The sequence below is a fragment of the Melampsora larici-populina genome (genome assembly GCF_000204055.1).
Source record: "Melampsora larici-populina 98AG31 unplaced genomic scaffold MELLAscaffold_1, whole genome shotgun sequence".
In the NCBI taxonomy this organism is placed as follows: Eukaryota; Fungi; Basidiomycota; class Pucciniomycetes; order Pucciniales; family Melampsoraceae; genus Melampsora; species Melampsora laricis-populina.
Window position 1 is genome coordinate 2,569,046 of NW_006768765.1, and position 26,563 is coordinate 2,595,608.

At 42.5% G+C, this 26,563-nt stretch overlaps 3 protein-coding genes across 3 annotated transcripts; 1 reads left to right on the forward strand and 2 right to left on the reverse strand.

Moving 5' to 3' along the window:
* Nucleotides 1–2,786: 2,786 nt before the first annotated feature.
* On the forward strand, nucleotides 2,787–11,609 carry MELLADRAFT_46423 (family 5 glycoside hydrolase family 13/glycosyltransferase; the record flags this gene model as incomplete). Its single annotated transcript, XM_007403658.1, has 20 exons — nucleotides 2,787–2,998; nucleotides 3,089–3,159; nucleotides 3,228–3,288; nucleotides 3,356–3,517; nucleotides 3,583–4,134; nucleotides 4,210–4,484; nucleotides 4,546–4,749; nucleotides 4,819–6,187; nucleotides 6,265–6,325; nucleotides 6,396–8,059; nucleotides 8,118–8,223; nucleotides 8,294–9,674; nucleotides 9,744–9,965; nucleotides 10,035–10,129; nucleotides 10,193–10,339; nucleotides 10,413–10,525; nucleotides 10,593–10,698; nucleotides 10,775–10,937; nucleotides 11,000–11,316; nucleotides 11,403–11,609. 20 exons carry the CDS (start codon nucleotides 2,787–2,789, stop codon nucleotides 11,418–11,420), a joined length of 7,299 nt encoding a protein of 2,432 aa, XP_007403720.1.
* A 677-nt stretch (nucleotides 11,610–12,286) lies between these two features.
* Nucleotides 12,287–15,614, reverse strand: MELLADRAFT_70488 (uncharacterized protein; the record flags this gene model as incomplete). The annotated part of the gene is made up of 13 exons (XM_007403907.1): nucleotides 12,287–12,751; nucleotides 12,818–12,885; nucleotides 12,961–13,510; nucleotides 13,584–13,664; nucleotides 13,729–13,881; nucleotides 13,950–14,004; nucleotides 14,069–14,234; nucleotides 14,358–14,522; nucleotides 14,594–14,776; nucleotides 14,848–14,886; nucleotides 14,984–15,228; nucleotides 15,319–15,325; nucleotides 15,413–15,614. The coding sequence occupies 13 exons, from the start codon at nucleotides 15,514–15,516 to the stop codon at nucleotides 12,687–12,689; spliced, it is 1,881 nt and encodes a 626-aa protein (XP_007403969.1).
* Nucleotides 15,615–16,467: 853 nt separating this feature from the next.
* On the reverse strand, nucleotides 16,468–19,041 carry MELLADRAFT_114913 (uncharacterized protein; the record flags this gene model as incomplete). The annotated part of the gene is made up of 5 exons (XM_007403906.1): nucleotides 16,468–17,319; nucleotides 17,614–17,676; nucleotides 17,747–17,970; nucleotides 18,046–18,742; nucleotides 18,822–19,041. The coding sequence occupies 5 exons, from the start codon at nucleotides 18,951–18,953 to the stop codon at nucleotides 16,582–16,584; spliced, it is 1,854 nt and encodes a 617-aa protein (XP_007403968.1).
* Between the last annotated feature and the right edge of the window lie 7,522 nt (nucleotides 19,042–26,563).

Consider the following 26,563-nt stretch of genomic DNA (forward strand, 5'->3'; position numbering starts at 1 on the left):
GCCTCATTGACAGAGGATATGTACTCAAGCCTGAGGGGGTGCTGAGAGGGTCTGATCGTGTTCAGTGCTTTGAATGTCTTTCAAGTTTAGCTGCACAATCCAGTTGAGATAAACGATTGATATGAAGGATGAGATGTGGGTATGTAGCGGGAGGTTTTGTAGGGTTTTTGATAATTTTCAAGACCGCCCGCTTTCCGTGTGATTTCTTACAAATTATTACCTCGGGACTGAACCACAATTCAGTCAAACATTTTTAGTAATCATCGGATCCTAAAAGCGGGCGGTCTCAGGTTTTATTTGCGGGCACTTTTTAGTAGCCCCCCTGCTTTTTTGCACTGTTCCTTTGATCATTGTAGCCGAAAAACTGAGTACGTTTAGTGATAACACGCTTGACTCCATACGAAGTGTTGGAACAAGAATTTGCTAATAGCCAAGCCCAAGATAAATCATCACGCTCCATATTGCTGAAGGACCTGGCTGGTCTGCTGGCGAGTACGGTCCTGTGTGGTAAATACATCAAGGAATATATGATTTCGACGAGAATCTTTCATCATTGATATCAGCAACGTCTAGCGCCACATATGAATGTCGCACATTCCTATCATGCACTGATAGATATATGTCCAGGCGCAGAGTATATTCGATAGGAAGCCTTCAAAGTTGACGATCTGAAACACTCAAGCTTGACGCTTCATCATCATCCTGCAAGTGACGGGATGAAAAAAAAGTCGACGAGTGTGAAATGCAAATTTCCTTGCTGAAAGAAGTGTCAAAAGCAATCGATGATAATTGATTCAGCATAGTGAAAATTCGTCTCAGTTGATACAAATTTATTTATCAAGAAACGTGATTGACTCAAGGCCTCCGGCGATTCCTCATATTGAGAGGTACCAGATAACTATCAATCTTCGGTTCGTATGTCAAGAAAATCTGAGCTGGAAATATGGGTGATACTCTCCGCCGTTCGCTTCTTCTGACGGTCTGGAGCTTTTCCCATCAGTTTGACAGTATCCCCAGGGCGGAGTGGATGGTGATGGCGGTCGAAAATGGGGATAGATCGCACCACTAAAAGCTATTTCCGAGGTTCATTGATGATTTACCTGGTTTCAATCGGATTCTTTCACATCATCGACCAATCCTTTGATTCATCCGGCGTATCTCAACGAACTATTTTCTCTTTTTGAGGTTTTTCTTAGCGATATCCGCATAGCATGAATGGTGAATCATTCCACTAATACGAATCTGTCTCTGGTAACTTGGATTTGTCTTCACGACTTTCGGATGCACCACAGATCCACCCTGACAGCATGATGTTATGATAAATCTTACTTGTCCAGAGTCCCAACTGGTTTGGTGGGTTATTGACCTAAATATCATTGCAGTCAAGCACAACGCTGGCCATCCGGACCCTCACGCTTCACATTCTTCTATTGCCTGCTTCTCTGCCAATCACCCTCCCCGTACATCCGCGTCATCCACACGGGCATATTGCTGGATTCGGCTGCCCATCTTTCCACAGTAAGTTCGGTTGGGCTTTGACATTTACCTTCGAGACTTTGCACCATCGCATCGTTCTCATAGAATCGTGACACTCTTGTCTCGCATTTTGCAATCAACTCCTTCCCACTCATCCACCATCTGTGCTTGCATAAGCTGACTTTAGACAGCTCTTCGCTTGGATACTTTTCTTGGTTGTTTGTGTTTTAGAGCATCACTCTTGGATTGCCTTGATCCTGATAACCGTTGGGCCAGTTCACCTCAACGGTTGCCAGTCATTGGATCAGTGACCTGATCAATTCAACCTGTCCAGGCTCTCACGTAACGATTGTTTTGGAGCTGAATTTGCGGGTGGGTCCCATCTCCTTCGTGGAGCGGAACGGCTTTCACCGGTCCGCCTTTCATTGCTCATCCTATCAGTGGGCTCACCGTTTTTTACTTTTCAGCCTTTACAACAGCACAAGCCTTTCGCCCACACAGCAATCGATAATAATTGCTTCCATCAACTCACTTTCGAACCCGCATTTTCTCACGTTTTGCCCCAAGTCTTGAGGTGGATTAGGCTACAGTCAGTCTTTGTCGCGCGATTATCATTGTAATTGCATGAAATTGTCAATTACGCCAACCATCGTTTGATCCTATTTCTCCCACCGAACTGTTTCGCTTCCCACGGTCCTCGCTGCGTATTGATCAGGAATCAGTCACTCCACTCCCAAAGTGTCAACAGAAAAGTCCAATCATCAGCTCAAGTTGGTGAGTACCATCTGATCGGATGTACTTCAAGACTGGATCCCAATTGACCCGCCCGCTCTGAGGAGCCATTCGCCCTCAGTCACATTAGCGCTGAGGCTTCATTTAAACACTCATTTTTGGTCCAACCAACCCGGCACATTGCGGAATACAAGTTTCTGGATATTGATCCTTTGCTATCTCGTCCTTGCCATCTGCACGCCGGACTTCCTAATCGGTGAGATTTGATATTAAACCCTTGGAAATACCTTATCCCAATCACCCTCCTCGCAAACTCACTATTGCCTCTGAGTGTCTCCAATTTCCACACTCACCCAAGCATAGTCTGACCAGTGCATCCATCTGCTAGCGATCTTACGCGTTCCGTCCGAATCGCATTATTAGTTTTTAATCTTGCGATTACCACTACCATCAACTCTCAGTTCTTCATCCTCATCGACGACTGCATAAACTTCCATTCGAATCCCGACGGGCAGCTCAGGCGCAAGCCGGCCATTCCACTCCTCCATCCTTTACTCACGCCGGCGTGCAACTCAACCATGATCTTTTTTGTATTGCTTCTCTTTCTTTCTTTCGCCGATGCTCACCCCTACGATGAAAAGCTTGTCGACTACAATATTAACTTGAACAAAACTGCTGGCACGAACGTCTTATCTTATGTATCTGATTGGCCTGAGAAGCGTGCATCGGGGTATACTCCAAGTCCTACAAATTGGCGTTCTCTGCCTACTTATACTGTGCTTTTAGACAAGTTGAGTATCTAGTGTGGCTAGTGCTTTCTGTTCTTGCAAATTATCGGGGCTAATGGCGTTGATCTTTGCATTCCCTTATTTACTTCTAGGATTTTTGATGGTGATCCTTCGAACAACGATTTCTATGGCACGCGTTACGAGTGGGACCTTTCGGCAAACCGTGCGTCATTCAAGTAGATACGTCCTTGCTGCATTGCTGAATTAATTGACCGAATTTTCCCATCATAGAACTTCGTCATGGAGGGGATATCACTGGGTTTGCACAGGACAGGGTACTCGATTACATCTAGTGAGTTCCGTGCTACGTCTACTGAGTCTACATGTCGCTGAAACATATTTTCCCCGGCGGTTGCCAGTGGAATGGGTTATCGTACAATCTACATTGCGGGTACACCCTGGCTCAATATGCCATGGCAAGCAGATGGCTACTCAGCTCTCGATTTCACCCTTTTGGATCCACATTACGGTACAATCGCTGAATGGCGTGCTGCGATTGATAAAATCCATGCCAAAGGGATGTGAGTAGACAGAGAGAATTGTGTCTTTTATCAAAGTATTGATTTCATCATTTATGTAACTCTAGGTATGTGATGCTGGATTTGACGACCACCACAATGGGCGATTTGATAGGCGTAAAGTCCTTTCTCAACACCTCCGCGCCTTTCAACCTACAAGGATATGAGGTTGAGTACAAGAACCCTCCACATGGCCCTTGGGGCATCAATCAATACGTGGACTTCAACTTCACCAACACCCGAAGCTCAGACTGTAAAATGCCAAACTTTTACAACCCCGATGGCACCTTGCTCACTACTTTAGGCGAGACAGTAAACGGTTGCTACAAAGGGGACTTTGATCAATATGGTGATGTCGAAGCCTTTGGTGTCCATCCGGATTGGCAACGTCAGTTGTCCAAGTTTGCTTCCGTGCAAGATCGTCTGCGGGAATGGGACAACAGTGTTGCTGTAAAATTGGAGCATTTGGCTTGCATGACACTCCAAGCTCTTGACCCGGACTCGTTTCGAATCGACAAAGCTACACAACAGACTGTTGACTTTGTCGGAAAATGGGGTCAAGCTGTCAAGACGTGCGCGAAAGCTATTGGAAAAAATAACTTCTTTATTCCGGGTGAAATGTGAGCAATGCAACTCTTTCGCTCCTTACTAATCCTAATCGTGACTAAGACTTGATACTAATCCGAAAATATTAGAACGGGTGGAAACACTTTTGGATCCCTTTATGTCGGTCGGGGGCGGCAACCTCAACATTACGCAAATCTCGGATTCCGTGAAGCTGCACAAGTCAAAGCAAACCAGTCCCAATACTTTTTGAGGGACGTGGGTGTCAATGGTCTCGATGCTGTTGCCTTTCATTACTCGGTATATCGCTCTTTGACGCGGTTTTTGAGTATGGATGGTAATCTTGATGTAGCCTATGACGTTCAAACCAACTGGGTTACTGCTTGGAATCAGATCTTTGTCTCTAGTAAGCACTTTAATCATCCACTTTCAAAAGAGACGTAATCCGATCTGACCTCTTTACTTAGATGACTTTTTAAACCACGACACTGGTTTAATCGATCCTCGTCACCTTTATGGAACATCAAATCACGATGTTTTCAGATGGCCTTCCTTGGCCAATGGTACTCAAAAGTTGCTGCTTGGACAATTGATCACCAACCTGGTTATGCCTGGTATCCCGTTAGCTTTCTATGGGGAAGAGCAAGCAATGTATCTTTATGACTCACAAGGTTGGTACATTCACATTTGATCGGGTGTTTATGTCATGTCACGCTGATAGAGTCTCGTTTGTGGCACAGCCGATAACTATTTGTACGGTCGTCAGGCTATGTCCGCCACTCGTGCCTGGCAAACACACGGGTGTTACCGTGTAGGATCACAGCAGTATTTCAATATGCCTCTGGAGAAAGCTTTACACGGCTGTAAAGACGAGTGGAATAGTTTGGATCATTTTGATCCCACCGCTAGCGTCCGAAATGTCTTTAATCACTTCATCTACCTTCGTACTCAATATGCCGCACTCCAGGATGGCTTCAATCTCATACAGCGCGGAAATTGGACAACTTTTGGACAACTTCCTGGCTCTAACAAGACGCAAACCGAATGGGGGCTTTGGAGTGTCAGTCGGGGACCAATGGACAATGAAATTCTCTCTGGTCCGAACCCCAATGTTACCGTTTGGATCCTCTACAGTAACTTGAACGAGACCAAGACTTTTGAGTACGACTGCAACACAGCATTCTGGATTTCGGCACCCTATGCAGCCCCCGCGACTGTTCGGAACCTGCTTTATCCTTACGAAACTTACAATCTGGCTGGATCGCAATCGCCGTATTATTTAGACGGCAAGGCACCGTACCGTGGATGTCTAGAGTCTATCACAATGGACCCGTTAGGGTTCAAAGTTCTGGTCCCAGTCCAAAGTTGGACCCCGCCACTTCCTCGTCTCGTCTCTTTTACCCCTGGTCATGACGCACGAATCTTATCTCACCCGAACGATGATACACATGTCATCAATTTCAGTCTCTCGTTTTCAGATGAGATGGCATGCAACGACGTTTCGTCCGCGTTATCTCTTTCCTACACTATAGACCCCGCGTCCACGCACAAACCTCAAATCAACATCGCAGGAGCATCATGCACTTCCACGTCCCCAGCTCTTGCCAATTACTCGCCTGCACCTGCCGCCGTATGGACCTGGGCAAGCACGATCACTGATGCTGTAGACGGGATTTACCAGATCACAGTAAACAACGCTACAAACAAAGATGGAATCCACACACACACAGTAGACCATCTTTTACTGCGTAAAGGTACAGAAGATAATCCGGTGGTGTTCCAGACGACAGTCTATTCGCGAAGTGTCTTGCAAAAGGGCTCAGATGGTGGCATGAAGATAGTCTCCAACGCACCTGGTTCTGATCTTATGCGTTACTCAACTGACTTTGGACAAACATATTCAAAATGGATGGATTATGCAACAGAATTTAAGTTACCTGACACGGCTTTCAATGCTAAGCAATTTTGGGAAGGAAATCACATTCGAGTGCAGTACTATTCGAAAATGGCCGGATCAGCAGCACAAGCCGTCGACTCTGACTATGGACTTTCTGATACGACTCCTCGGAGGTTCCCTCAAATGTTGCTGAGAGGACCATTCAATTCATGGTAAGCCCCTCCAAAATCACTTTTCTTGAATTTGTTTACCAACTAGAAGCACCTTTTTGGTTCATGCACCAACTCAGGGGATTTGATATGGGTACGAAGAACGTATTCACCGCGCTAGACGGGAACTGGACATTTGATGTAAGTTGAGATTTTTATATACTCTCCTTAGTTGAACGATTGATTTACTTACGTGTCGTTTCGATTGTAGATCATGACATCGTGGCCTAACTACTTCCAGGCGACAGTGTTTAGCACAGACGAGGAGTCGTACTACGGTGATGTAGATGGAGACGGCGCATTGGACGTACTTCCACCGAACACTTTGGCCCCAAACTACTTTAACCTCTCTCGGCCGATGTCACCCTACCTCGGATGGAGGATAATGATCAATCAGACTGACATGACTTGGGGTGCTGTACCCATCGGAGACGAGACAGTCGGAATTATCATGTTTTTCCTTCTTGGTATCATTCCACCGCTCACTGCTTTGCTTGCATGCTGGATTTTCCGGAGAGCCTTTTACTCGATCAAAGTGAACAAGTACGGCTTCAAAGAGAAGAAGGGCTTCGGGCTTCTTCCCTTCCTCGACTCAATGAAGCAAAAATCCAATGACTATCGTTCAGAAAAAGGTGAAAAGGGGATGCTTGCTTCTGGTATTGGTGCTGCAATGGGACTTAAAATGCGAACTGGCACACGCTGGCCGGATGACATGACGGCTAGGCGAAAAGTCTTGATTGCGACACTTGAGTATGAGATCGCCGACTGGAAAGTCAAGGTCAAAATTGGTGGTCTGGGTGTCATGTCTTCGCTGATGGGAAAAGCGATGCACGACGTGGATCTCTTGTGGGTGGTACCGAAAGTCAAGGACTTGGAATACCCAGAAGCTGATCCTGCACCTCCAATTGAAGTCACCATCTTCGGCGAAAAGTACCTCATAGAATGTCAAACTCACCAGCTCGATAACATCACATATTATCTTTTGGATTCACCTGTCTTCCGAGCTAACACCAAGTCAGATCCCTATCCGGCTCGCATGGACGATCTAAGTTCAGCAATATTTTATTCGTCTTGGAATCAATCTATCGCCACGATCTGCCGTCGCAATCCGGATCTTGACATCTACCATATCAATGACTATCACGGAACGCTTGCGCCATTATACTTGCTTCCAACTGTCCTGCCTGTATGCCTTTCTCTTCACAACGCCGAGTTTCAAGGTCTGTGGCCGCTCAGGACTAAAGAAGAAGCCGACGAGGTGTGCAGAGCATTCAACTTATCCAAGGACATATGTACGAAGTACGTTCAATTTGGAAATGTTTTCAACTTGCTACACGCCGCGGCCAGTTTTATCAGTCATCACCAGAGGAGTGTGGGAGTGGCTGGAGTGAGTGACAAGTATGGTAAACGAAGTTGGGCACGTTACCCCGCACTTTGGACCCTCAAGACTATCGACTCTCTTCCCAATCCTGATCCAACCGACATCGAAGCACTAGACCTTGTGCCTCGAAACATGAAAAACGTCGAGATCGATGAAGAGGCAGAAGCCAAACGACCAGAAGACAAGCGGAAGACGCAAGAATGGGCGGGGTTAGTTCAAGACCCTAATGCTCAACTGTTTGTCTTTGTTGGAAGATGGTCCCTTCAAAAAGGTGTCGACTTGATTGCAGATGTCTTTACAACAATCTTGGAGAAGCGTACAGATGTACAATTGGTCGCCGTAGGACCAGTCGTAGATTTGTATGGCCGTTTCGCCGCTGTCAAGCTTAACCGGCTCATGGAAATGTATCCTGGTAGAGTTTTTTCCAAACCCGAATTCACTGCTTTGCCGCCATTCATCTTTTCTGGTGGCGACTTTGCGTTAATTCCTAGTCGGTGAGTATTGCGTGTCTTATCTCAATTTACAATTCATGACTGAGTTTTTGTTTTCCAGTGATGAGCCCTTTGGACTAGTTGCCGTCGAATTTGGTCGCAAAGGTGCACTGGGTGTTGGAAGTCGACTTGGTGGCTTGGGTCTTATGCCAGGATGGTGGTTCCCAGTGAGTAGAGAACGTATTGATCATTTAATGGCACTTCACAGTCTTGCTGATTCCCCGTCCGCTATATCAGGTTGAGAGTGATAGTACGTCTCACATGCATTCCCAGTTTACAAAGACCATCAAGGCGGCTTTGAAGTCTACCAACGAGGAACGTGCTGTTCTGCGAGCTCGGTCTGCTCTACAACGCTTCCCAGTCCTTGAATGGCGTAGCCGAATGGAAAACATGCATCGTCGATCTATCAAGGCCTCTCGTAAATATGCGGGTCAACTGGCTGCTGGTCCTGGTTCCGGTAACGATCATTCTCTTACGAATGGGGATATGGAGCTTGGTCACCATCCTGTCCACTCGCCACCAGAATTACTTTCAACACCATCCTATGGTGTGTACAATCGGAGGGCCGGCGGGAGAGACACCCTTGGACCATTTGATACACCCACAAGTTCAACTTATTTTGACAAAGACGACGAGCAAGATCCGCTGAGACGACCCAATCTTTCTCGTAACTCGTCAACTATGGGGTCTGACTTGCCGTATGCCAATGCTGGTCTGGGATCCCCGATTGTTGATAATTTCTATGCTTCTGGTGGATCTGGTGCGGCGAGCGAAGATGAAACGGATGAATCTGTTTTCAAACGCATCTCACTCGCGCCAGAAACCTCGGCAATGGGCGATCAAGATGATGATCAATACGGAAGTTTTCTCACCAAGGCTAATCGGCAACTGAATCGATCTCTAACAAGAAAGTTAACCAAGACATACGGAAGGCATGCTGTAAAAGACCCATTCATTGCAGCAGGGAGCTCCACTGCTGAACCATTATCGTCATTTGCGGAGGAAGATGTAGTTCTACGACCACCGATCAGACCATTCGGTTCTAATTTGGATGCCAACCGAATCAGTACAGCGTCATTTGACTCTATCAACTCGATCATGGAGGATCATGGGGCTGATTCACCTTTGAACAAAGCGATTGAAGGCTTCACTGACGAAAATGGTGAAGTTACTCAAGGTTTCATCGCTAAACTATCGGAACTCAACTCGGCCAACTCTAAGGCAGACTTGTGCATCGCCGAATACTTAGTGGCAGCTGAGAAAGCCCATTTCAAAGGTGTTCGAGATGACAAATTGGCCTTGGCAAGATCCAGTCGCGCCGATTCTCACTTTCACTCGGTCAAAGCGGTATCGTCTCGTCGACCTCTGTCTCGAGCGGTCAGCGACATCAGTGCATACCACTCACCAACCGATGCGATGACAGAGACTCCTTATGGCAGTGATCAAGCGTTGAATACTACTATTGGTCTCAACAAGTGGCAAGTCAGGCTTCAGCAAGTGTATGGTGGCTGGCCTGTTTACACTATTCTACTCGCACTTGGCCAAGTCCTTGGAGCCACGAGTTTTCAGCTCTCTCTGTTAGGTGGGACAAGTTCGCAGCGAACTTTTGATTTATACAGTGAGTTTCTTATTTCTTCATATGTATTGTTTGTGCAGCTCGATTCTGATGAGATCATAAATTCAACAGTCATCGGTGGTGTGAACATTATCGGATCGATCTGTTGGTATGCTTTGAACAGTATCAAGCCTGCTAACTGGTCTCTTTCGATGCCATGGCTCTTTTTCGCAATGGCATTCATCCTAATTGGAGTGCCGTCTCTCACGGAGACGACCAAGACATATGCTTTCCGACATCCTATCTCCCTCATAGCCTCAAGTTTTTACGCCTTTGCATCTGCTGCTGGATTCCGTGAGTTCACTTTTGCAGCGCTTCACTCACTGATCACAGCTGACTTTACACATCTGGTGCTTTTAAAAGTCTTCTTCAGCACCAATTTTGGAGAAGAGGCCGGAGGAGCGAGTGACACTTGGGTTTTCAGAGCTTGTGTTGTGCAAGGCACGCAGCAGATATGGGTACGTGCTCAACTTTTCAACTTCTGTTATTACTTCACTGTCTAAAAAACATTACTTTTGTAGGTTGCTGCCTTATGGTACTGGGGATTCAAACTTCAAGGCACAGACCCTTCTGACACAAGTTCAGTCCCGTCAGCTTGGATCAATGCTATTACCATGACACTCGGACTAGTGTGCATCTTTATCGCATACGTTTTGTACGTTGGCTTGGTAAGTCTATATTTCATCCACGTTAATCCATGTTGTGCTTGCCTTGGTTGACTAACCTGGTTTCCTGTCCTAGCCAACTTACTACCGCAACGTACCGGGACGGGTGCCTAACTTCGTCAAGACTTTGTTCAGGCGGAAACTCGTGTTGTGGTACCTCGCGGCTGAGATTCTCCGTGATTACTGGCTGTAAGTATTTGAGACCTGATCATCACGCTATTATTGCAAACCACTAAATTGTATCTATATCATAAAGCTCGGGACCGTATGGCCGAAATTGGTCATTCCTGTGGACTGGTCACTCAATTCCAGTTTGGTTCACAGTCCTTCTCGTTATCATTTTCTTCATCGGCATTTGGGGAGTGAGTGGCAAAAATCGCATCCTTCACTTCCGACATTTTGAATAGAGCTTGATACTGACAGTCGAAAAACCTATAGGTGATGATGTGGGTCTTGAGTCGTATTTCCAAAAGACATACTTGGCTTCTTCCGATATTCGCAGTGGGATTGGGTGCCCCTCGATGGTGCCAGATGCTTTGGGGAACAAGTAGTATCGCTCTCTACCTTCCATGGGCTGGTGTCGCAGGACCTTATCTAGCTAGTAAGTACAAACGTCATTTCTGAATATAGAAGAGCCGCTGACTTCTGTTCGCCATCATGAAGCATCTCTGTGGCTTTGGTTGGGTGTCCTAGACGCAATTCAAGGAGTTGGTCTCGGTATGATCTTGTTACAAACTCTGAGCCGAGTCCACGTAGCAGCAACACTCTGCCTAGCGCAAATCATTGGATCAACCGCAGTTATTGTTGCACGAGCAACAGCTCCCAACCGTATCGGACCTGGGAACGTGTTCCCAGATCTGGGATTGTATGACCCGCGTGGGCTTCTTTCGGATTCGCCACTCGCAAACTGGGAATTCTGGGTCGCTCTATTTTCACAACTGATCATTGTAGCGGGCTACTTGGCCTTGTTCAGAAGAGAGGTTTGTCATCATTCAATTCAGTTATTTCTGTTTCAAAATCTTCTGGCTGACCTGTATCTTCTGTCTTTGATTCTGCGTCTGAATAGCAATTGTCTAAACCTTAGCTTCCTTACCTCGACTTAATTTTTTTGCTTACTATTTGTTGTTTAAGAAATCACCTCATATCTCACTTTCCATTTCAATTATTGACATTTCATTCAAGCATATCTTTAGTTCAATGTATCACAGTTATCTCATAGTCATTGTTCATTAAAATAGAAACATTTCTCTTTGGTTCCATTGAAGGATCATTCAAACCTGCACAGACCTGCACGTGCCGTGGTGAATTCTTACCGTAAGTCAGATGATCTCAGCAGATGTCCCTAAGTCCAGTCTCGAAATGTATGTTCATCTGGGAGACATATTTCTCGACTCAGACTCCATCGCGTATGTTTTTGGCGACGTGATGGTCCAGAGATGTTGAGCGGTTCCCAATGAGTCTCGGATTCAGACCTCATCGGCAGAATGAATCTGATGACACGACATTCTAGGCAATGATGCTTTTGTTATAAACCACTCATTACTCAAATGGTTGCCATCAGTTGATTTTATGATCTACGAATAACAACTGCCATAGTGAGATGTGAACTGATTTTTAACCGTTTACACCTCATGACGGTTTTACCAATCTTAAATATCCTCGAATTGAATTGCAAATTGTACACTGCGCTTTTAGATACAACATTTGACCACACGTAAATCCACTTGACCAAGATCTCATTCCATCACATTTGTTCACAAGAATCAAGATACAGGTTGCAGGTTGGCGGACCTGTTTATGCCAAAATCCATGTGGCACAAGTGCTCCATCGCTGATAGAGTATCATGTTGAAAAGAACTTATAAGCAATTATGCGTTTGAGGTGTTATCAGGCTAAAATTGTTTGCAGATGCCAAGAATGCTTCTAAGCTCTGATCACTCCACATCCATAACTCCTCAGCTGACCAGTCTTGTAATTTTGAATTGCATAATCAGACAAGATGATGTTAGATCATGTATACGCCACGAGAACAAAGAAAAATTCCAAAAGGACCGAACAGGTAAAAAGATCTTGAAGCATGCCTCTTGAATCAACTAATGAGATATTTGTACATTATGATCACATTTCACATATCAGTATAGTCTTCTGCAAATCTCTCTCATACAAATTGATACAACAACAAAAACTGCATAGATTTAATATGGCAAACACATATGACATCACAACTACAACAAACGTAAATATGCGACTGAACTGAAGTGAACTAAAATAAAGAAATCATAAGTCAGGTTGTACAAGGCATGGCTGGAGACTATCAAATAGAAAACGATATATCAGGACTTCTGGAAGATCACTTCAATTTTCCAATAATCGAATCAGGAGCATATTTCTTGACTACCTTGGGGTCATGCAACACTGAGACACGACATAGTTTGTCAGTTCATTGTAATTATACTCCATCCAAACCAAATGAAAACTGACTGTTGAACTCTTCCGTGGCATCCCGTCCCGCATACAACATGATGGCTTTCTCGCCTCCAGGATGATCACTACAGAAAAAGAAGTTATTGGAATAACCCAATTGTTAACTAGAGTCCTCCACTCAAAGCTTGAAATCGACTTACGCTTTGAATGCCGTGACATCCAGGACTTCACCATTCACCACTACCCAAACATCGTCTTTCGTTTTGTGTTTTGCAACGTCATCGAGACTATAAGTCTTTAGCTCTGCATCCTTCGGAGCAGCTTTTCCGGCACCTGGACCGTTAGGACCAGCTTGGTTCGGAGTTTCTTTGGGGGGAGCGCTCTGTGCAGCTGCCGATGTGGAGCTTCCTGAACTCTGACCGGTCGAAGATTGACTTTGATCGCCATCCCAAGAAAATGTGAGTTGGACGTTCTTGGACTCAGGGTGCACCTCAACTATAGTCTTCAAGTGACCTTGGATTTGATTAAGACGTGCAGCAGGTCCAGAGCCTGTGGCAAGAGAGTGCAGTAGATAAGATGCTGCTGAGTCGGCAGCAACACGACCAAATACCACACAGCCAAGCAAAGAAGATCCGCCCAATCGGTTTGCACCATGTACACCACCAGCTATCTCTCCAGACGCGTACAGGCCCGGGATTGGCTTCTTGTCTGTATCCAATACTTGAGATTTTTCATCGATCTCGACACCACCTATAGAGTAAGAAGCGAGAAGCGACGAGTTCAAAAGGTTATACTCAGATTTCTAACGTGGAACACCGCTTACCCATGCTATAGTGTAATACCGGAGTCATGCACGCAACGTGATATGGTCCTTCCATAGTGAAATTGTAATTGTGGAAGAATTCTGTGGTACAAAGGATCAAAGACAGTCAGCAATAGACCAAATCCTTAGCCATTTTATCACCTACTCTTGTTATGAGGATCCTTTTTCTTCCCACTGGCAACTTCAATATAATCATTGAAGGTGCTCTTCAACTTTGAAACCGGAATTCCCATCTCTTTTGCCAATTCTTCACCAGTATCAAATCTTTTCATCAAACCACGTCCAACGTAATGTTTACCTAAGTTGTTCAAAAGATCCATTTTAGACATTGAGAGAGATGAGCAACCAAGGGAAAGAACGTCTTACAATGCCAAAGAATTTCTTCCGAAGAATCTTTATTCAGGACTAATCTGATAGGAAACTGAGAAATTTGATTTCGAAATCAACAATGGAAAGGAAGAAATTTCATTCATAAGCATACTGACTTTGTTATTTTCCCACATCTTTCCAGTCACATAGTCACGATGACCCAATTCGTCGACAAAACGATTGCCTTCGTTGTCCAACAAGATGCCTCCAACCCCTCTTAGGGCTTCGGCAGCAAGAAATTTGACTTTGGCATCTGGTTCATTAGGATCGACCAGGCCCGTCCTTTTTGAGCGAGACGGGGTACACGTTATGAAAAGATATGAAGCTCAAATCAGAATACAGCTAGGAGACATACAAGACTTATGGATAGGAAATAATTGTGGTAAGATAGCTCGTGTTACTTACGGGTGAACTTGGACTTTCTCGAGATCAATTCCTGCACTACCAATTGCTAGAGCCATTTTCTGACCATCACCTGTACAGTGATCTCCATTGGTAGTTGGCAACTTTAGCAGATCGGGGCGATACTTGGCTAATAACCCATCGGCCGAGAAATCGGCAGCGTATCCACTTTTAGTTGCAGACCAGCAGAGAACAAATGTCAGCTCGGTTTACTGGGAAAAAGGGAAAAAAACATTTACCCTGTAGCAAGAATCACTGGTCCGTTCTCAGTATGAGTTTTTCCATTAAACTCATATTCCACCCCAGTGACTGTCCCACTACTGTCTTTCAGTAGTGTCGTGACCTTTGCTTTTTTAATGATCTGAACTCGATTAGGATCCCTATCTGCCAAATCTTCTAAAGCTTCCATTTGAGCATAGGTACTATTGTATAGCACACGAGAAAGTCAATCATCGTTCGCTCATGATATCCATAATCAGAAACTAGGACAAACATGGTCATTCCTGGAAATTGGGCCCCTCCACGATGAGTTCTGGTTGAGAGAATTCAAAAAACAGATCAGAATCGGCTCAAAACATTGGTTGTGGAGGATCAAATGAAAATTGACAAAAAACAGTTAAATGAGTTACCTTTCAAAAGAATGACCACCAAGTCGAGAAACTTTTGATAAATCTAAAGAAAATTTATCTTGAAGCCAATTTACAGCTTCTGCAGATTTTCCAGTAAGAACTTTGATAAGATCATCCCTTGCCAATTCACGTGCACTACGTTTCGTATCTTCAAAAAACACTTTTGCTGAATCTGGAATCCCTAATTCGGCTTGAGAGTTTGTACCAGCTCCATTGATACCAGATGTAGCCTTTGTTGAGTTTCCCTAATAAGATTCGAAAACAAGTCAAAATCAGTTTGTAAGTTAAAAGTCAGATAAACGGTCTGTAGGTTTTAGAGAGGATTTTCAACCTACTCCAAAGCTGAACGATCGAAATCACAAAGCAGTCATCTCAGCATTCTTCTTTTCTTATTTCGTATGTAGAACAAAATCAAGTTGTGTGGCTTACAATGGATTCTTGTCCAAAACGAGTACATTGGCACCTCGATCATATAGAGTATGCGCGGCTGACAAACCACTAAGTCCGCCACCGACAACGATAACTTTAGACATAGTGAATCGAATAAAGTAGTAACAGTTATTTTTTGTAATGCAGATTGATAATGAAGATAGACCAAATGTTAAAAACGGTTAAGGGATTTGAAGGTGTGGGGTAAAGAAGTGAAGATGGTTCATGTATTTATAGGATGAGTCATGCTCACTGCGCATGACTTCAAAAGTTCATTTGGTCAGCCCTCGGTCATTAAATCATTACCGGCCCGAGCTCATTATGTAAAGCTTCTGGACAGCTTCGATCGGTTTTTGATTTTCAAGGCAGCCACAGACCTTGCCAGACTTTCCATTCCAGTGGATGTTCCGGTCTTTATGATGAACTCAGACGGGTCAAGACCCACAAACCTACTTTGGACCCATACCTCGGGTTCACTCAACCTTGCTCTTGGTCTTCAGTGATGATTTGACTTCAAAGCGTGGTGTACCATCACCCCTACTTGGTCATAATAACAAGAAAGTAAAATTGGAAATGACTTGATGAAGCGCTCAGGCAGAAGGCTTTAAACTCATTTCCTCTCCAAAATAATTGGCTTGGCAATGGGACCTCTTGATCACTGATCATTAATAATCATCAGTGCGCGGATCAGTGACTGGACTCCCTGGTGTTTTGAAGCTGTTTCAAAAGGTTTGAAGTCAATCTTTATCGTTGTTTTCGAATGTTGTCTTATACACAAACGCCAAATGGAAACTAAGGGTGATTCTCTGGGCAAGATTTCACTTTATCCTCTACAAATATCATGAACAAAATCTTCCTGGTTTCAGAGGAATAAGGATAAGCCAAAGATCCATCACATTATACAATTGTCTTGTTCTATCTACCTGAGTAAGAAATCCAACAGATCCAAACACAAGGTATTAGCTATGATTATGACGAGTGGAATGCTCTATAGTTCTTAATAAATCAGAAATTCACAAAGTAATCAAATCCACAAATCTCACATTGAGATACAAACCTCTGCAAATTACATGTAAACATTGATACGAAACAAGGACTAAAAAACATCCAAACAAAACCACAATTCTGTCCTACAAATGTCCCCCAATCATCAAAGTACATTCACAAAATCATAAACAAAAATCATGTTTACCACCCTTTTTTTCCACAACCCTAACCTTTTCAATCCACATCTCTTTCCCACAAGAAGCCTTCAACATATCCCAAAGAGTTAAACAAGTGATACTAACACCCATCAAAGATTCCATTTCGACTCCCGTCTTTCCTTCACATTTCACATTACATTCGACTTTGAGTTTCATCTCTTGATCAGTTTCTTTGGGTTCAATGATCTCAATGTTGATTTCTATATGACTTAAAGGAATCGAATTATGACAAAGTGGAATTAATTCAGATGTTTTTTTGATGGCTTGAATGCCTGCGATTTGTGCTACCATCAATGGGTTTCCTTTTGGATTGGAATTCAAATTATGATGATTGTTTGTTTCGGTTTGATTATTGGATTCGAAATTCGGATCAACAAGTGATCGGATTCGGATTGGTACGACAACAAAACCGATGGCTTTACTACTTCTTTTGGTGATCTCTTTGGAAGACACGTCTACCATCTTTGGTTTTCCTGTGGTACTATCAATGTGTGTCAATATGTTGGGTGGAGAATGGTATTGTCGGTATACGGGAATGCGAGACGTGAGAGAAGTCGAAGAGCCTGAAATGGATGATATATGAGATTTTGGAAGTAAGCCTAAACCTGAAGATTGGTGGCCAGTGGTGTATTTGATTTGACTTCGAATTCGACCAGAGTACCTAGAGAAGTACGGTTTGTAGGCCTTATCTACGACATGCCGCTTTTCTCCAACACCGTGCGCGTCATGGAATGTAATAATTGGCAGAGCCGCTCCGACAAACGTTGGTATAGATTTAGATGAACGTGGAGCTGGAACAAATCACATATTGGCGAGAAGTGATCAAATTAGACTTCAACAGCAGTCGATCTTGATGGTCTCATCCACCAATCAATACCATGCTTCCCATTTGACCGTCGCGGGCTAGAGATTCCGCACCTTGTTGATGTCCAGCATGTTTGAAATGTTTACCTTGCAAAGCTTGACCAACAAGACTCATGAGCTATCATCATTCACTGGGTGATCGGGATCCCTCAAGTAAGGAAGGATAGATAATTTTGGAGGACCAAAGAGACAGACCTATCACGTCCGAATCATACATCAGTTTCAATCATCAAGTCAGGTCCTACCTTGGAAAAACTCAGCTTACTTTTAATTTACCATCAGCACCTAATCGTAAACGGTTACATCCTCCACAAAAGTGATCAGACATACTACTGATAAAGCCGATTTGACCTTTGAATCCAGGAACTTGATAGTGTTTTGTGGTATCATTCACATCTGTCTCTAGAGTAAGCAGATCGGGAAATATTGATTTGATAGAAGCCAACATTTCGGAATATGGTACCATTTTCTTATTTGACCAAGCATTTCCTGAATCGAAATAATAATATATGTCAACTCTAAAAGTAATTCAGGAATATGCGAATACGAGGAACAAGAAGATACCTTCAAATGGCATATATTCAATGAACCTAATTTGTACTGCTTTCTTTTCAGTCAAGCTCACGAAATCATTGATTTCATCATCATTTAAGCCTCTGATCACCACCACATTAAGTTTAACACTATCCAAAGCTGAAACACTTGAAGCATCACTGACCGCAAGGTTTGTTGGATGAGGTTTCAAATAGTTTAAAGCTTGATCAAGACAATCCAAGACTACATGATGACCTTTTCTACGAGTCAATAATTCGAATTTGAAAGGATCTAATGTATCAAGACTCAAATTAAGATTTGTAAGCCCAGCGTCAATTAAACTCTTTAGTCGACGTTTCAAAAGGATTCCATTACTAGTCATTCCAATCGATTTGATACCATTCAGTTGATTAACTTTATGAATGATATCAGGTAAATCAGATCTTAAACTTGGTTCACCACCTGTAAATCGGATCTTGTTAATACCATGACGAACCAAGATTTCTGTGATGTTTAATAATTCAGGTGTTGTCATGAGTTTTGAAGTTGGAGTTAATTGTGATTTAGGAATACCATTTTCAGGCATACAATATTGACATCTTAAATTACAACGCTCAGTTAAAGAGATTCTGAGATAAGTATGTTTTCGTCCGAATGTATCGATCAAATTTGGTGACACTTTAGGATGGTCAACTTTGCTATCTTGATCGATGAGTTTCAGCTTTTCCTGTAAAACAAATATCGAATCATTCTCTGATAACCACAAGGTTGAAATATCCTAGGAGCAGCGATCAAGGAAGACTGACCCTCGCATGTTCTCGAATCAGCTTGGCCGAGTTCGTATGCCAAAGATTGCTAGAAGATGACATGGTACGACATTGGACACTTTGCGATAAAGAACAATTCGAGTTAAACATGAACCAAGATCGAGTTGCCATGTCAAGTTGAGGTAGAGATTAGAATTGGAATTGGATGATAGAAAGAAGAGAACTTTCAACTGAGATGAAGTTTGAAATCTGAAAATTGAAGGTTGATTACTGATTGATGATTGGTAATCAAGATGATTGATACAGTCAACTCTCTCTAATGGCATACAGTTTGGCGAGGACCCTGGAAAGCTCCCCCTGAACCAACCGACGTAAAACCCGGATTTTGAGAATTTTCATACCCAAAAATCCCGGAATTTCGGAGCTTTCATACCAAATTGGTCGGTAACATTTCAGTACCAAAAGTGAGCCCCGGGCTACAAAGACAGGTTTTGGTGCCATTTAGTGCCAAAAATGTTGGTATGAAGATGAGATTTTGAAAATCATACCAGGCACGTCTGTAAGATGAATGACTGACAAGCCATTTTCATACCAGTTTGGTCAGTAACATGACCAAATCTTGACCACTCAAATCATACCAAACACGTTGGTAGGTTCAAGGGGAGCTTTCCGGGGTCCTGTTTGGCGGGCAGTTTTCTTATGCATTTAGAGGAATATGCCTTTACAAATCTTGTTTTGGCTGGCAAATCTCATTTTGGCGGGAAAAAACTCCGTAAAAACCTATGCATTTAGAGGGATTATGCCCATAAAAGGTATGCCTTTATGGAGAGTCGACTGTAACACCACGGGAATTATTATGTCCGAGACCCGATTGAGCGAAGTTGTGGTGTCCGAGTCCGCAATAAGTCTCAATTTTTGGATTGAAACCTATTAAAGGCAAGGGGGGGACCTTGGATTTTAATAGGTTTCAATCCAAATTTGAGACTTATTGTGAACTCTGTCACCACATTAAGTTTCACGTATGATTGAACCTAATAGATGCCCGTGGTGTAATCAATGATCTGGCCGACCTATCTGATCTTATCTATGCCATGTGGTTCGTCATAGAAAGAGAACAGTCTCCTAATCATCCCGAAGACACAGTGGAAAGACCATCAATCCACTCGAAGACAATATTGTAAGGCGAAACCACTTCAAATGAAGTTTCAAGTCATCTGCTCAGAAATTCTCATACTCGAGGAGATCCGTTGGACTCTTGGACGGTAAACATTCATTTGTTTGATGGCATTTCCTCTCTATCCCTCTGAGTTGATTGGACCTTATGCAAAGGAGCTTTGAAGGCCGATGAATTCAACGACCATGTTAAATCTACCCTTGTTTTGCTCACTGTAGGCTCGTGACTTCTCCGTCTCCTTTGATACCTCATATGGCAATTGTGTGGATGAAGACTTTTATAGATAGGGCAGCAGGCCTGTAAAGTGAGATCAAGGCGACTACGCGTATATACAAGCTTTTTTTCGTTGAAGGGAAAAGCGGATTGTTGCAGGAGTGTGCAAATTCATAAACTCACTGGCGCGCTGCATTTCAACTTCCACGCACAAAGATCAAGCAACTCAGAGCAGGTCCGTCGAACTACATTCTATTTTCCCTGCATGAAAGGAGAAATATTTACCGAGAGCTTTCGTAATTTGGATGTATTTCTGATTTAAAATCTGCGAGGTCTCGTTCTTATGGAGGGTTGAGCCATCGAGGAACTGGTAGTTTAGGGAGAGGCAAATCTCTCAGCAATGCAAATCCCATAGGGAGGCTTCCAAATCTCGGGGATTTGTGGCAGAGGCAGGACAAAAATACTCTCATGAATAATGATTCATTAATACAAAAATCAAACTAACTATCTTTTATCCAATGATTGGTATTATTGAAGTTGGTCACTTGTTATTAACAGATAGGAATGTTAAATAACAGGACGTTTTACATTACAAGTTGAATTCGACGGGTCGGATTCTTTTGCTTACTTCAATCCAAATTTCAAGTGACGTCACTGGCTGTTTACTACCTTTGCTAAAAAGCTTGCCCGGTTTGATCGCGAAGAAGAGACATGAGAGGTCAAATTTGGCCGCAGCCTGCTGCGAGGCCGCTGCGCAGCTCGTCAAGATCCCAAATTTGGCCGATCACAAATCCTGAAAGAGATCGACTTCACCCATGGATCTCCGACTTTGAACCATTTTGAGACACATTGTGACTATATTCACAGCATATCTGGAGCTTGGTATGTCCAGATCAACCATACAGTCAAATTCAGCTCTCATTCGATGATATCGAGGACCAAAAGTGCTGTGATGTTTCATAGTCTCCCTGGTATAATGGTCTGCCTAAATGGTTGTCTTCACACTCTTGACCCCTCATTAGTAGTGTGTTCAAGCCTTGATAAACTTTTGTGCTTTTTTGTTTCGGCTCTATGAGACAAACAAGTACAAGTCCAAAAAGGACGACATGTTTTTTTAAAAAACTTTTGTTCTTCTTGCTCAGTCAAGAGCTCACCATAGGATGATGATTGGATTGACAAATGTCCAAGATGTAAGCCTTGATTTCATTTCGGAATTTTAGCAAAAAAACTTAGGCTGCTCGGCCTTGAACCCAAGATGGCAGAAGCACCCACGTTGGCTAGTCACGCATTGTTAAGCCGTTCGACGAGAATCGCTTTCTTAAAATGGAATTAAAACAAATCTCGATAACATTCGCAGCGCGATAGAAATCGCATAGACCTGTGAGCATGATTCCATCATGATGAGGGAGATATTTGCGCTTTATGATTGATTTCAACATATCTCAATGTCAGAGATCCACAGGTGAAGTCGATCTCTTTCAGAATCGGTGATCGGCCAAACTTGGGTTCTTGTCGAGCTGCGCAGCGGCCTCGCAGCAGGCTGCGGCCAAATCCGAGCTCTCTTGTCTCTTGTTCGCGGTCGAACCGGGCAAGCTTTTTAGCAAAGGTAGTACCACATCGTCTTTTCTTCCTTTCTTCGTTATCATCATTCCACTCGCAAAACTTCTCAGTCTGCGTTGCGTTTTTTGATTTCTAAAAAGTAAATGAGTGATAACGACTATGATTATACCGCTGCTGCCGAAAAGGCTAACAAGTTGGTGGCAATCAAAACGGCTTATCTGGGAGCCGGTGGCTCAAACAATGAATCGTTGCGATCTGTTAGAAGATCTTTCTCTAAAGTCGTTCCATTTAACTCCCCAAATTGGTATCAGCAATGGTCCTTATTTGCGTCAGACCTTATCGACCAAGATCAGATTGCCCAACGTCCAGTGTTTAAAAACCAAGGCCCTGTTCCTGTCAAAACGGTTTCCTCTGACGAAGATGACGTTTATGTGTTCGATATCAATAGGGGGGTTCAAGTTAAAAAATTTGAGCTAAGATTATAGGCAACTCGAGCCACTTTTTAAGTCTGCTTGGTGCTTAAAAAACACGATGACAGCGTGGACAAGTGCTTATATATAAGTAAAGTTGGTCTAAAGTAAAAAAAGAACAGGCTCTGAAACCTTCTGAAACAAAGGTACGAGAGGCTCACAAAGTGCATTATTTCTGCTGTTATGGATTCACCAAGAGAGAAAATGAAAAAAATCGACCGTTGAGCACTAAAAAAAAGGCCGTTGACACACAATCCAAAGGACGTTTTTTTCTTCGTGGAAAAAAAAGGTCGTCTTGCTTAAACTTATAAGCATCGACTTATAATTTATAAGTTACCCGAGCAGCTTTAGAGCTGCTTGGATGGCTTATAAACAAAACTATAATTTGTGACTCCCGAACATTGCTTAAAATTCATTATAAGTCAATTTTGTTTTAACTTGAACCCCCCTAATAGTAACCCAGTCTATCCTAAAGATGCGGACCCTGCTATCAGTATTCATGATGGGTCAAGATCTAGTAAGAAAAGGAAAGGAAAAGATGTTGAGGAAAAAGAAAAGTCTATCTCTTCGAGTTCATCAATTGCTCGACAAATTTTACCGGCCAAAAAGGCTAAAAAGTCAAAGAAGGCAAAGAAGAAATCTTCTGAAGAAGAATCATCTGACTCCTCAGCAAAAGCGAAAAAATTCGACAAAAAACTTGCTTTTGTTAGTAAAAGAAAAGAAGGAGATCATGTTTTCGACAAATCTCCAGGAGCAAAGCTCTTTAATGCAGATGTCAAAGGTTATAACAGTAGCATCTCAAAATCAGTTAAATTGTTTAATGCTTCATACAAACCGGCTGATTTTCCTGGTGTGTTATCAAAAGATTTACTGTCTGGAAACTTTATTGATTTACGTCGGATCAAAGGTGAACTTCTTAATATTAGAAGAGATGACGCAGCAGCTTTTACCGTTGAAGGAAAAGAGAAGAAACTTGAAGTTTCAACGAAGACATATTCTCAGAACATTGATAGTCACGCTGAATGGTTATATTATTTCAAGATATTCAAGAATGCAATCAGAGAAGCTTTTCCGGATTGTATTGATTACATCAAGTCCTATTCCAAGTATATCAAGAATCAACTTTGGTCTCACGGTATCGAAGCACGTTGGGAAAATATTGCAGCTTACGATACAGCTTTTAGAGAACAAGTGGCTGACAGGAAAGATATTAGCTTTGCTGATTGGAACCATCCTGATCTTCAATCTCTCAACAGCAGATTCATTTCAAATGCTTTTTATCAACACACTTCTCCTTCAGTCCCATCTTACACGAAAAGGATTAATCAAATACCTTCAAGACAAAGATCATCTTTTCAGCAAAATTATCAACAAGGGCCTATCGCTGGTCCGTCAAGATTCAGCAATCAACCAAGAGATCCGAAAGACCCACCTTATTGACCTGATTTCAAACATAAAGAGTTATACGAAATCAAAGATGCGAAAGGTCTTAGAGTGGAAGAACAATTCTGTTTCGGATGGAATTTGGGAAGGGAATGTAAAGCGGGACCTTCGTGTGCCAGGATACATAAATGTGTTGGTCCTGTTCCTTTATCCTTACGTCTTACTTTTTTGGAATTGATCACTGCTAGTGATTCATAACATGTGCTTGTGTGGCTTGTGTTTCGGCCTGATGCTAACTTTGGAGTTAATTCCAGAATGTACGCAAATGTCGTGCGGCGCACAGAGGATGCGACCACCCCTGAAGAATACGCATCAGCTCGTTTCCTCAGGGGATACCAATGGGACGGTGCTACGGTTTCAGGGTTTTCTTCGGCAATCGAATCCAGCCAATTTGCAAGACCATTTCCTGATGCTCCAGCCATTGAAGAAGATCACGATGCAAGGTTTATTCTAAAGCAGTATCCATTTCTTTTTAAAATCGCAACTCCAATAAACGTCGACAAGATGGAATTCCTCTTGAAAAACCATCCGAATCAACCATTTGTGAAATCAGCATTAAAAGGTTTGAGGATAGGTTTTTGGCCGTCATCTTCTTTACCATCATCAGAGATAGTTGATGTCGAGAATCATGTGACTTGTTTTGAAAATCAAAAACTTTTGGAAGAACAATGTCAAGAAGAAATCGACAAAGGTAGATATTCAGAAGAATTCTCTATATTATTACCGGGAATGAAGGTAATTCCTTTATTGATGACGTCTAAAAAAGACTCAAAGAAGATGAGAGTCTGCTCGAACATGAGCTTTGGTAGACCCTCGCCAAACGACTTGATAGACAGAAATGATATAGCTGTTTCTTACGACTCGCTAAAATCATTTGCTCCTTATTTAATTGAAATGAAAAAGAAGCATGGTGATGTGGTAGTTTTCAAATCGGACATCAAAGGCGCGTTTAGGACACTTCCGCTGCATCTTCAGTATCAAATTCGGCAGATCTTGAGGATCAAGAAGAAATATCGAGTCGATCATAACCTAACATTCGGTTCTTCAGCAAGCCCTCATATCTGGTGCGGTGTGTTTTCATTGGTGCTATGGATAGCTGAAGAAGTGTTTCATATCAAAATGATGAACAACATGATGGACGATGTGTGGTCTGTCGCACCTGCTAATGATTTTGTAACCTTCAAAGAACACAGAATTCCAACAATGCAAGCTAAATTATTAATGGTGTTTGATATGTTGGGTTTACCTTGGGTATGGAAGAAACAAGTGCATGGTTCAATTCTGGAGGTTATAGGTCATGTAGTTGATTCCGAAAAAATGTTGATTTATTTGGCTCCAGACAAGAAACAACTAATGATTGATGTGATTAAAGACTTTGTTTCTCGGCCTAGACAACCGTTGAGAAGTTGGCAATCGTTGGAAGGTTGGGTGAATTGGGGTTGCAATTCTATGCCATTTGGATGATTTGCATTACAAAGCCTATACGAAAAAACCGGTGGAAAGTCTGAACGGTTTCTTCCAATTTATCTTAATAAAGAGAATCAGGACGATCTCAGATGGCTAATCAACTATTTTTCTAACTGTGATGGTATTCGCATGTTAGAAGCCTTAAAGTGGTCGTTAGCAGAGGCAGATGCTGTTTTCTTTTCTGACACTTGTCCTACTGGTTTAGGAATTTGGGATCCGGATTTAAAACTCGGTTATTACTTCAAGTTTCCGCTTCCATCGAGATATTTTTTGGGCTGAACTACTCGGCATAGTGTGTGCTATCGACATCGCGATTGATAAAGGTCGGAAAAGAATTTTCGTTTATACCGACTCCAATATTTCTTTCCATCTATTCAATTGCCATAACCCAAACATCATCTGTCATCATCTTTTTTGCCATTGTATTTCCCGCCTAGTCGAAGCAAAAGCAGAGATTAAAGTTGTTCATATTCCTTGAGAGTTAAATAAGTGTGCTGACGCTTTGTCAAAATCACAATTTTTAACAGTTTTTAGAGAATTTGAAGCAGTCTCGATTACTCCTCTGGACATTCCTTTTGCCCTTTCAAACGGTGGGAAGGATTCCAACATTTCAGCAGCAAAGAACTCTCTTTGATCATGTTGAATTCAAAGAAGAGCAAGAACATTATTATTCAAGAAAAGAAAAAGACTCATCATATTATTAGTTTGAATGAATTAAAAGAATTATCTCTTAGGGATTGGTTTTCAGCTATTTCGCTTTCAACAAAAGCTAAGTATAAATGTGGTTTTAAAAGTTTTTTCAGATTCTGTGATTTATATAAGACCCCCTTTTATGCGGATGCTAAAACATTAACTTGGTACATTTCTTATTTAAGTTGTTTAATTTCGCCTCGATCAGTTCACATTTATCTTATTGGTATTAAATACAATTTTAAAATTAAATTTCCTCAAATGATTTGTGAAACGGATTCCAATTTAGTAAATCAAGTAATGAAATGGTGCATCAAAGATTTTTCTAAACCAGTGAAAAGGAAGAAACCCTTATCAGTTGCTCAAATCGAAATGGTGGTGTCAAAATCATCTTCTTCTCATAATGATCGTTTATTTTTAGCACTTCTTTCAGTTGGTTTTGCTGGTTTACACCGCTTAGGTGAACTAACGACCCCCAACTCTAAAAAGTTATTCGACGTTCGAAAAATCATTACTAGGGCATCTCTTCAAATATCAAAATGTTCTCGATTTTTTCAATATTCTTTACCTTACTCGAAGGGCGACCAAGCATTTTTAGGAGCTCCAGTAATTGTTCAACAATTCGACAATTTGATTGCTTGTCCAGTATTGTTATTAAAGTCTTATCTTCGATCAAGAGACAGTCAATTTGTTTCGCTTCCAGGTCTTTTTCTTACTTCTGAGGGAAAATGTCCATCACGATCTTGGTTCTTACACAGATTCCA